The sequence below is a fragment of the Choloepus didactylus genome, chromosome 20 (assembly GCF_015220235.1).
Source record: "Choloepus didactylus isolate mChoDid1 chromosome 20, mChoDid1.pri, whole genome shotgun sequence".
Classification (NCBI taxonomy): domain Eukaryota; kingdom Metazoa; phylum Chordata; class Mammalia; order Pilosa; family Megalonychidae; genus Choloepus; species Choloepus didactylus.
In genome coordinates this window covers 42,042,206-42,054,628 of record NC_051326.1, presented here as the reverse complement: position 1 = coordinate 42,054,628, position 12,423 = coordinate 42,042,206, and the positions used below count along the sequence as shown (strand labels likewise).

Below are 12,423 nucleotides of genomic sequence, written 5' to 3'. Positions count from 1 at the left end.
CTCTCTCTCTCTTCCTCCCTTTCTTTGTCTTTCTCTCTCTTTAAGCTAATTTTAATATACTGTCAATCACCAAAGTATTTAACAATAAAAACCCAAAGCTCTCAAGATATATACTGCTTTAAATCTCTATGCCATTGGTGATGTAAAGGCTAATATAGTCTGTTAGCTTAAACATGTACATACTCTCAAAGGAAATTAGACCTTAATTGAGATATCTAAGCCTTGATATAAATCAATTGGAAAGAGGTATTAAAATAATGCATTATGCCTGGCCCTTCACTTTTCCTCTGATCATCTATCAGGGTGTTTTGTCGCTATCAATTCATGCAGTTTCCACTCTCTTCCCCATCAGCTGGTAGCATATCTGAATAACAGGGATGGAGAGAGTCAGGGTATTTTATAATTGCTAAAACATGCTATTATTCAAGTGCTTCTAGATTATGTGGAGATTCAAGTAATCAAACAAAAACTACCATGGGACCAACATTAGTGCTCAACCCAATCCTGCATTATGCTGCTCCATTTTATGACAAGACGACGCGCACACTGATGTTAGAACTCTGAACATTACAAGACGTTGTGTAAGATTTCTTAACCTGTTTATGAGACATTCGCTCAAGTCAGAATTGAAAAGGGAGAAATGGAATAGAGTTAATAAGTATAAGGAACCAAAAGGAATTGTATCAGCCAAGTAGAATTTGAATAAAATAATTTTATTTACAACACCTGGCAAAGATGTTATTTGAAGTTGATCATGTTGTGTACCCAAGAATTAGCTTAGCTAATTATTATCGATTATTTATTATGCACTGGAAATATAAACAGGCACATTCTCTCTATTTTCTCTTTTTCTATATAACATAATCCATACATAGAAATCTGGAGTAAAATTTACAATGCGTATGACTCCAATTGTCAACTCTTGTCTTATTTCTACTTAAATAGCTGCACATATCTATGAGCCACAATAATAAGCCAAAGTCTGACCAAGGTTTTAAGCCAAGTTTAATTGGAACATCAGCATCAGCCCACAGCCTATAGGGCCATGTGATGAAACATCCCTCCAAAAGACACCAAGTAGCAGAATGTCTTCCTGGTCATAGGCTGAGGATTGAATCATACCCTCATGCCCATAAAGATACATTCAAGTCCTAACCCCCAGTCCTGTGGATGTGGATGCATTTTTAAATAGGACCTTTAAAGATGTTATTGGTTAAGGCGTGGCCAAGTTGAATGAAGGCAGCCCTAATCCAATATGACTGAAGTCCCTATAAGTAAAGGAAATTGGACATGGAAGTAGAAGCCAGAGGAGAGAGAGATTTCCATATGATAGAGGTAGAGAGGTATCTAAAAGTCAAGGAACACCAAGGATTGCAGCAAGCCAGCACCAGAATGCTACAAACTGTAGAAGAAAGCATGGCCTGGTGATACCTTGAGTTTGGACTTCTAGCCTCCAAAACTGAGACAGCATGTTCCTGTTGTTTGAGCCAACTATATTATGGAATTTTGGCATAAAAACCCTGGCAAACCAAGACACTATATAATTATTTGTTCTTATTATTAATACCAGATCCACATCCTATCCAAAAAAGCACATGTGCTCTTGTCATATACTTTAAAGAGTACACCTCGGGCAGTCCAGTTGCACTTATTAGTGCCAGCCTCTGTATTTAGGTAGTTGGATATCCTTTTCCAAACATCCAGGACTTCTAGCTCTTCCCTATTAAGTAGGTTGTATTTGATAAAGTCCCAAGTTCCACTTCAGCCCACCCAAGTTATCCAAATCATAATGGAAGTAGCAGGTAGGTGATTTTTCTGGGACACTGGCTCATCTAATGTTTCATAGAATCTATGAGTTGGAAGGACAATAGAGGTTTTCTAGTTCAATCCTTTTCCCAAGAGTTGTGTAGAATGCAATGAAAATGCTTCTTATACAGAATTGTCATATATTTCAAATGAGCTGTACTTCAGGAACCCTGATAATTAGTTGATTTGACAGTGGAAGGTAGAAACTTTTACTTGTAAGGCTCTGTGTTCACTAACTTTTAATTTTTAATTTATTTTTAATGTCTTGGTAACAATTGTCTCCTGGATTTCATTATTGAATTAACGCAGTACTAGAATTTAGCATTAAACAAACCAACAAACAAAAAACAAGATAGCCAAAAATATAGCCAGCAAAAGTTCACTGGCTTTGTGTAGTAACTGTGTGAAGTTAAAAGTATTCATCATTCAGCATTAGTAAAGTCAGGAATTGATGACTTATCAAATTACTTAGAATTTCAGGTCATAGAGATTTAAAATTACTGACTCAGAACACATCAGGAAAAGAAAGAGAAAGAAGACAATCATATCTGAGCCTAGAATGTTGATATAAACTTCTCAATAAAAAGAAACTTGTTCAAATGACAGTTTAATAAATAGAACACTTTGCCTTAGATAGGTAAGGTAACAATAGGGTAGTCTCTAGAACTCAACTTCTAATATATCACATTCATTTTGTTCAAAAATCAAAATTTAAAGTTGGAAATGATCTTAGGGTTTGAAACAAATGCAATTATACTGATAACATGATGGTAAATATGATAATCTTACAGAATTTAATTTCTTTAGAAAATAACCAAAATACTTGAACTTTTTTCAAATATATTAGCAGGAAGTTGTCAGTGTTTTTCAAGACTGATGTCTAGTAATTCAAAATTTAAATTCAATCAAATATTTGGAAGTTTTCACTTTCAAAGTTCTATCAAGTCATTATTACCCTAATGATAAAACAGTGCTAAACTTGGGAATGTCCCACAGGATGTGCTATGGAGATGAATTAGCTATCTCATATTTAGGGAAAACCGAGACATTAATGAGAAATTATGCTAAGTATATCTATATTACTTATTTTATTACTTTTCTGAATACTAGGTAAATCAAGCCTTCTCATATGGAACATACCGAGTGCAAGATAGATAGTATTTAAAAGTAATTAATTGTACATCAGGTGTATCCCAGCATGTAGAATGCCCTAAAGCAAAATAACATATTTCCATTTATGTCATTTTGCAGCCTGATGTTGTACCTGCTAGATACAAAATCAAGGACTTAGCTAGAAATAAAATTGGAGACTATATGAAGTGACAAATGAAATAATTAAAAAAAAATCTTAGTAAAAAAAGGTATTCTACAAGATATAGTACCTTTTGAATATCAAGGCAATAACGAAGTCTGGATTTACTTTTATTCTCCAGTCACATTCTTTTCCAGGAGGATATGGCTGTGGGTAGTTAGGAGATAAGATAACACCCTCTGGGCCAGTCAGATTCCCTCCACATGCAGCTGTCAGGGAAGAGGAAATGTTAAGAGGGTGAAAAATGCTGTTCAATGTGAAATGAAACATCATAGAATTCTTCTGGAAAAAAGCTCATTCATTAGTAATTTTCCCCTCAAGAGACTGTGAGATGGATTATCAAGTAAATATCCAGATAAAATTTTAAACCCCAGGAAACCTGTTCATTTTTATGCAATTGTTAATGAATTTTATATAATTTACCACCCCCTTTTTAGGGAGGATTTTCAAACTTCTAACAAATATAAGCTGCTTCCTATAATTTTAAACTTTACCCAATTAAAATGAACAGACTCCTTTAATCCCCTATGTTCTCCAACACACATGCATATATACACAAAAAAAATTCCAGAAAAAAAAAAAGCATCACCATGAATATCATGCTGTGGCCATGTTAATTATTAAGTCATTTTTTAGGGTTTACAAAATCATTCCTTAGTTTTCCTGTAAAGCATACTTCATGAGGTATAGTGATCATCTATCTCTTGCCTAGCACAGTCCCTTGCATGATAAGTATTTAGGAAATGTTTGTTGAATGAATGAACACATGTTATTTCATGTATTTTTCACAGTCCTCTGACCCATGTAGGTCTTGGATTATTTTCCTCATATTTGAAAACACAGAAACTTTAAGTAACCTTTAGGAGTATATCCTCAATAAAGGGCCAAACCAGAACATTAGGCTCTAAAAATATATTTTGATCACAATGGTTAATATATTTTTAGAAACAAGCATTCTATATGGCAATTTAGTTTCCTTTTTTCACTCATCAATTTTGAATGGAATGGGTTTACATTTATATCAGTAAGGTAATAATCGTGAGTTCAATGCTGTCAAAAAGTAAACCAATTTTTGTTCTTAAACCTGAAAATCTTTAGGACTGTTTCATTTGTTAGATAAGATTTCTCTTCCAATTTATATCACATGGGAAGGTTAAAACACCAGAAAATTCTTAAGAACACACACACGTTAGGTATATGTGTGAATATGTTATGTTTAAAGGTTCTTCATATCAAACGCTGTAATTGGTCACGAAGTTGTTTTTAAAAGGTGTTATCACCCCCTCCCATTAAATTATAATAGTCCCCCTTTACTATGATTTTTCTTTCACAGCACTTATAATTAGAAAAATAAATAAGTAGAGAGAAAAATGGCCAAATCAGTAATTCTTTTCCACAAAAGATGACTTTTTGGTAAATGAGATGAAGGTATGTATAAATATGATCAAGATAAATGCTTTACAATTTTCTGTGACGGATGTGTCTTTAAATACACATTTAATTTTCCTGAAAATGGAATTTTCCATAAGAAAAATTTAGCAAATGCCAGTATATTTCTTTTGCATTATAATTTTACAATCTGATCAAAGGAAACTTGGAGTAATATTACAGGAAAAATTTATAATAAACTGTTACAGATATACTCTTAGTAAAAGTAATACGATGTGATTTTCACAAAATGATTAAAACCATATTCCCACTGCTACGCAATCTCATTTTAATAAACTACGTGGAAACAATTGCTTTATGGGCTTTCAGAGGGTAATACTTCTGCCAGAATTAATGGTAGATGCTGGCCCTGTTAGGCTTAAGAAGCATGGACAAATTAGGGAGGTAGTGCTAATACAGAGAAAGAAGTTGCTTGAAGATCTGAGAAGATTCTATTCCATGCAGCTTTTGGAAGATGAAAAATGACAGATTCGGGGCACTGGCTACAAGGTGCTACCAGCAGGAAGAGATCAGAGACAAGATTCAAATATTGATTTAAAAGAAACAAAGGGGAAAAATCTTGCCTTATTCAAACAGATCCCAAGAGGCACTTTCAAATGAGGTTTTTTAAAAGCTTTAAAGTGGAATTATGTAGTACTGTCTTTCCTTGTTTGTTCTCTCTTTTGGTCTGGTATTCTTCATGTTTAGCTTCATTAGGTTTTAATTAGAGAGCTTACAAAATATTTGGATGTGGGAAAGTTTTTTACAGAGAGCATGAACCTTAATTCAGAAGAAAAATAATATATTTACAATTCAAGGAAAAGATGATGTTCATTTACTCCCGAATATAAATTTTCAATTTTTCTGTTATCTAATACCTATGTATATAAATGGGTTTGGTTGCCAAAAGAATTGATTGTTCAATTGTACACAAGTGATTTTAGTTTGTCCTTGGAGCTGATGTTCAAGAGGGATGAAGTGCTATTTATTTCCTTTTCTGAGGATCTGATTATCTAGTTGCTGGTCAAAATTAGGTAACTAATAACTGAACTAACAAAAGACTGTAGATCGGTTGGAAAAATGGTCAAATTTTACAATTGTTTAAATTAATGTAAAATGAGAAATTATGTCTGAGACATTAATTTGAAGTTGTATTAGTTTTTAATGTACTCCTCCATCAGCTTGAAAAAAAGAAAATGGCGGGGATAGGAGGGCAGGGTGTTATGCCCAGGGGAGCCCTTCCTAATTTAAAATAGACCAATAGTCTAAAATGATTGTTGCCTTTATAGGTAATTACTCCATTTCAAAAAAGAAACATGCAAAAATCTTGCAAGTCTCTTGATGACTCAGCTTGAGATAAAATGCATGACTATGCTCACAAAAGTTATAAAATGTAAATGTAGCACAAAACATTAAAAAAACATGGATAGCTCTCTGACAAGGCTGAGAATGCTAATAAGCAGAGCTATCAAATCTCATCTATCTTCAGAATACTATAAATACTTTGTAAGAAGTTGAAAGCTGCTACAGGACCACTGAGAATTTCCAAACTGCTGTGTATATAACAGTAAAAAACATTCTAAATGGCAAAACCCCTCAAGGTCACCTTATGCAAAATGACCCATTAACTACATGCATATCATTTCCTTTTCACTTCCTCTCTTCACAGACTAATTAAATTTTACTTTTTTTTTAAACAGATTGCAAAGAAATGCAAACAAGAATGTGACAGTTCATTAAGTAATAAATTTTATTAGAGTATCTCTTTTAAATTAAGATGAAAATTCTAAATAGTATTTTAGGGTGAAATATTTAATCAAATGAAGAAACAATCCACATGTACTTAGTATTTTTATATAAAAAGTGTTTGTTGCCCTAAAACCATATTTGTGATAGAAATCTTGGATGCTTATTCAAACCAAAGTCTGCAAAAACAATTGTTGTTATTTTTATTACAATAACCTTTTAATACGATGGCCATTTAATAAGGTCAAAAATTTCTAATGAATTTGAGAAATAAGTTTTTCTTTTTATCTTCAATTTGACATTAACAATATGATTTATTTTCAGGATTCTATTTAAAATGGCACTGATATTATAGAAAAACCATCTAAAAAGGAAAGTATTTTTTAGTGAGTAGGTTTTGCTTAAGGGCATGTTTCTATATTAAAAATGAGAATAGCAATGGTAAGGTTATGGGTTTCCACTATCCATAATTTTAAATTATAGTAATTTGATTGATCCATATTTTTGTAAGATTTGTTAAGGATAGGAAATGTTAGTTAAGGGCCAATTACCGTAACAGTAAGTAGACTACTTAATTTCACCTAATAAAATAAATGTTAAAATATTGTAATCAAATTTCAAATATAGTCTCGGAGACCTGGGGTGCATGCAAGACACTCTTAGAGAAATATTTCTGAAGAAATAATACAACTGTGGAGCAATTTTAATGATAGCACACATTCATTTCCAAATATAAAATTTCTATTTTCTGTTACATAATACCTATGCACGTAGGAGGGTCTGGTTGCCAAAAAAATCGGTTATTCAATTGCACACAGGTGATTTTAGCCTGTCCTTGGAGCTGATATCCAGGGTCACACTGGAATGTGATAGCATCTCCAGGCTCTCGGCTGTCTCCATAGCGGGTGCCATTTTGAGGCATACCTGGATCATTGCAGGTTGATGCAATTGATGCTACAAAGAAAAGAAAACACTGGGTCAAATGATTTGAAACATAGTTTCTACACTTATATAAGTGTGGTTACTCTTTTGGATTGAATTCTTAAAAATTCTTCGTTAGTATAATGTATCATTTGTCTATATATGAACATATGAAAATAATTCTTTTTCCCAGGGATATATTTGCTAATATTTATCTTGAAAATGCTTACTCTGAACAGATTTTAGCAAAATCTGGTGGAAAATGCAACCAATTATAGACTACATTGAGGAGTTTTATAATGCTATGCTTGGCGCGCGCGCGCGCGCGCACACACACACACGCGCACACACACACACACACACACACACACACACACACACACACACTCCCCTGTGATTTCCTCATTAAGTCATTTTAAATGAAAACATGTACCACAAGTTGAATGATTTAAATGTAATCTCAAGGAACCTTGAGTAAAACAGAACAGGAAAAATTTCCCTTACTGTCTGTTCTTTCAAAGGTGACAACCAACCAAATAATTTTTGTTGATGTTCTTATGAAAGCAAACTAGAAGGGACTACTGGTCTATTTTAACCAGGATATCAGAGGTCCCATGGGTGACATTGTTTGGGGAAAATTCTTAATGGCCATTTTTACTCTCAAAAGTGTTCCAATGTGGACAATAAATTATTTGATCTCCCTAACTTTAACAGAAATTGATATTGATGCCCCTCCCTCTGTTGTTAAATCCACAGGAGTGATTCTAGTGCTGGGAATTAGTAAAGGTATGCATATGAGGCTCCTAAGACGACTTTTAGGCGACAGCTGGAGCCTTGTCATGGTAAGCCCTTGCAATTATCTGTCAGACGTATTGTAATTGCACCTAAAATCACATCACATAGGCAATCCCCATCCCTGCTTGAGCCTAGTCAGTGAAAACATTCTCGAGAATGATTTTGTACCAGAGTTCTAAATCCTGCCCTCACACTGAAGTGAAATGGCCTGAGGAAATAGTGACTAATTTTCTCCCATTTCTGAAACTGCTGTTATATTAAAAAGTAGGAAGACACACCTGAAGATCTAAAGCTTAGTAGTTTTATCTTTTTTTCATTTTGAGTTTTAACTATAATGGTGAGTTCTCTTTTCCCTTCTACTGTTTATTGGATTGTGGTAAAAAGATTACTTTATGTCTGAGAATTGCGCTAATGTATAGAATGCATAATTCATGAGAAGAATAAAAGAAATAGCATATTTTCCCATATGTACATGATCATTATGTGCATCTTAATATTTGCAGGTTTAAAGTAATGAGTGGTTTGTATGTGTGCGTTCCTGTGTGTGTGCATACGTGTGTGTGTGTGTGTGTGTTGAATTCTGGAGCATTGCTATGACTATGGATGGATGAATGAAGATAGTTTAAATAAAAATTGTTAGACTACACACAAAAAAGCTCTGTGCTCTTGAAGGAGGTGTGACCCAATAGGGAAGGCAATGAACAAACAATATTGGACAAAAGAAAGTGTTAAACTGGGCCGATTAAAGGATAGATGTCCCAAGAAAAAGTGTTCTAAGGTACAAAGATCAAGGATCCTTCTTTAAATTACAGCCATGATTAGTCAGATGACTTAGGTTCACTTCAGTTTCCTAATCAGCTCAATATAAATGAAAATAATATGTAACTATTAAGTCTGTTGTGAAGATGAAGTGTAATAGCTTGATAACTCATCCGTCTGTCTACTATTTTCTAATCTAATTGAGGGCAGAGACTGTCTTCTCCATTCGCTATGTTTTCTTTTTTTGGTTTTTGTTAGATATTGAAATGTACACACTTGTATCTAAATTGCAACAAAAACAGTAGAATGAACATCAATGGTATCACCACTCAGTGTAAGAAATGGAATATTATCAATACATTTGAAGCTTCTTGTATGCCCTTCCCCCATCTCACTGTCTCCCTCCACTCCAGATGTAATTACTATTCTGAATTTCATGTTTATCTTTCCCTTGCTTGTCTTCATAGCTACCATATATGGATAAATTCCTATAGTAACCATGTATGTATACTTCCTTTTGAATTTATATGAATGGAATCATGCATTATATAAATGAAACACAATGTGTTCTAAAATGAGGTTTGTTCGTTTGCTTTGTATTATGCTTCTGAGAGTCATTCATGTTTACACATGATGCTTTGGTATATTCATTTTCATTTTTGCAAAGTTTTCTCTAGGTAAATGTGACACAATTTGCCCATACTCCCTTTGATAAATATTTGAGGCATTTTCACTTTTTTGCACTTACAAAGAATGCTGCTATGAAAATTCTTCTACATATTTTCCGTACGTACATTAGCTCTTTCAGACTAACTTTGTTCATGCTTTAGGAATACCAGTTTCAAATAGCATGTAATTGGACTGTTTTTTTAATTCAACCTAAGAATCTTATCATAATTTTAATTAGATACTTTAGTGTACTTATATTTATTGGGCTTACCGCTATAATTGGATTTATCTCTAACATCTTATATTGTGTTTTCTATGTGTCCCCCTTTTTTCTTACCTTTTTTTTAAACCAATTTTCATTTTCTCATTCTTTTATTTTAGTGGTTTCCCTTGAAATTTTAGCATGTGTTTAAGTCTAATATTCTTACCTTCCCCTCCAAATTCTCAGAACACCTTACTATTGATTGCTCCCTTCTGACTTACGTTTTGGCTGCCAAGTATTCTAGTTATTGTTTTTTAAAACCTTACAAAGTAGACACTATTGTTATTTTGTTTTTTGCATACCCTATAGACTAAACATTATTATTATTATTTAATACAGTTGATGTTTATATTTACCCACATATTTATCACTTTATTATTATTGTTGTGAATATTATTATTATTTTGCATCTCAGACCTTGTGTCTGGGCTAATTTTCCTACTTCCTAAAGAAATTTCTGTAGTGAGGATGTGTGATGATTTGGATAACTTTTACAAATATTCACTGCCTTTCCATTTTTAGTATGGATGGAGCCTAACAATTTTGGTATTAGAATTGAACATGTACCTTCTGTTGCCCAATAGCAGATGTGATATCAACAGAGGCTTACACAAGGACATGGCTGCAGATATTAGAAGAATAAGAAGCGCATGAAGCATAATTGCCCCCAATAAACCTGCAGACCTGAATCTTGAAACAGACCACTCCATAGTCTAAAATAGAGTCAATATCTATAGTCTAAAATAGAACTGTTTCAGATTATTCACATTATGTGAAAACTTTTGGAGAGGTTTGTTATGCAGCAAGGGCTAACTAATACAAGGCATGTGGTGGTAAAATCTCTCAAGTTGTTCGTTTTGTCCAAAAAGACATTTAATTCTCCTTTAATCCTAAGAGATATTTTTACTGAGTTTACATTTCTGGGTTGATAGTTGTTTTTTAGTCAACACTTTGAAAGTAAAAATCCACATTTCTGGCTGAAAATATTCAATCATCTCTCAGTCTGACACTCCTTTAAGATCATCTTTCTGTCTTTGATGTTCTGAAGTTTCACAATAGTGTGCCTATGTATGAATTTCTTTTCATTAATCCTGCTTGGGATTTGTTGGGATTCTTGGATCTGAAGATGATGCCTTTTCCTTATTGAATATTATTTCTCTTCCATTCTCTCTGTTCCTGGCTTCTGGAATTCCAATATGATAAATGTCTTTTATCCTCCATATATTAACCTTCCTTTCATTTATAAATCTTTTTAATCTTTGTTCTGCCTTCTCGGTAATTTTTGAGACCTGGCTTCCTTTCCTAATCCCCACTTCATCTGTATCAAATTGTATTAAACCCATCATTGAGTTTTTCCTTTATTGTGCTTTTCTACTAGTTATAATTTGTTTTTCTCAATTATACTTGGCACTTCATATAGTATATAGCTTCCTATGCATATTTTAAGTCTCTTTTATTTTAAAACACATTAAATATGCTTTATTCTGAATCTGATAACTCCAATATCTTGTGTAATTTAAGAGGTTTGTGATTTTTTAATTTGACCTTCTCTTCCTCAGAATTTTACCCATGGCTATTCTTTGAGGTCTGCTTTGAAGATGCATTCGCCAGAGAGGACTTGAATTTTATTTTGCCATGTGGCTGGAATACTGGCAGCCTTTGTAGTCTTTAAAATAAATTCTCAGTTTAAGGCATTTTGGCCACACAGATGCTGTGAATTCACCTTTAGACCAGTTTTAACCTGCTTTTCGTTATGAGTTTATTTACATGCTATATCCATCAATATCATATTTCCATCTAGAGATCTTTATGTTTTCTTGGTGACCCATTCACTCTGTGTGGTGAGTTTATTAGTTTATGTTTCATTTGCCCTTATACTGAGTTTAGAACACTTTGAAATTCAAGCTGTATGAGGGTCTCATGCTATATTTTCAAAATCAGAAAGGCTTTAGACTTTGCTTCCCACTCTCTGAGCTTTATGGGACTCTCAAAATGGGAAATGAATGTCATCAAGGATTAACAGATGCCCTCAAAACAAAGCCAACTTCTGAGCTTCATTAATAGTCTGCATTTCAACTTTCACATCAACTGGGGGGCTGTGAGGATTCCTCATTTTCTTGAAGGCTCAGTGATTCATTTTCAAAGATTAATAATATATCTTACACAACACCTTTAGTACATTTATAGTGGATTAGTTTTCAAAGTATTTAGTTTACTATAATGCTGGATATTTAGGCTCCTCACTCATAGTTACATCTTAATCATATACCATAATGTCTGACATATAATACTTGCCATATATATCCTTGTTATTATCAATATTTGAGTTCTGAATAGGGGAATTCCATTTGGAAATAGAGTTCCCAATGGACATCAAGAATAAAAGAAGTGTTTGGGATTCAAAGTAGTATTTCAATGGCAAGGAGCTGGAAATGGCATATCAGAGTCACTTGAAAGAGATTTTAAAGTTTTTCACTTTTCTCCTATCAACAACCAAGATGAGAAGACAGAAGAGTTGGGACACCAAGCATATCGTTCCGAAAGACTAGTATAGCAGTGAAATGCAGGATAGACTGTAAGATACAAAGCTCATAGTTAGATTGTCATGAATACCACACCCACAAACCATAATTTTTATAACAGAGAATAGTAATCATAGAATTCAATCCCCAGAATCATAACTCATAGCAGCCATCATCTAGGCACCAAAATGGTACTTGTATTA

The 12,423-nt window shown here is 33.4% G+C and overlaps 1 protein-coding gene across 3 annotated transcripts in view; it reads right to left on the bottom strand.

Annotated features, from left to right (window-relative positions):
• Nucleotides 1-12,423, bottom strand: part of CSMD1 (CUB and Sushi multiple domains 1) — a 2,222,584-nt gene that overhangs the window by 302,971 nt on the left and 1,907,190 nt on the right. For all 3 annotated transcript variants that reach the window (XM_037812751.1, XM_037812753.1, XM_037812752.1), the window contains exons 27-28: nt 7,055-7,246; nt 3,189-3,327 (exon numbers count right to left, since the gene is read on the bottom strand). In XM_037812751.1, the coding sequence (XP_037668679.1) occupies nt 3,189-3,327; nt 7,055-7,246 (331 nt within the window). The remainder of the gene's footprint in view (nt 1-3,188; nt 3,328-7,054; nt 7,247-12,423) is intronic.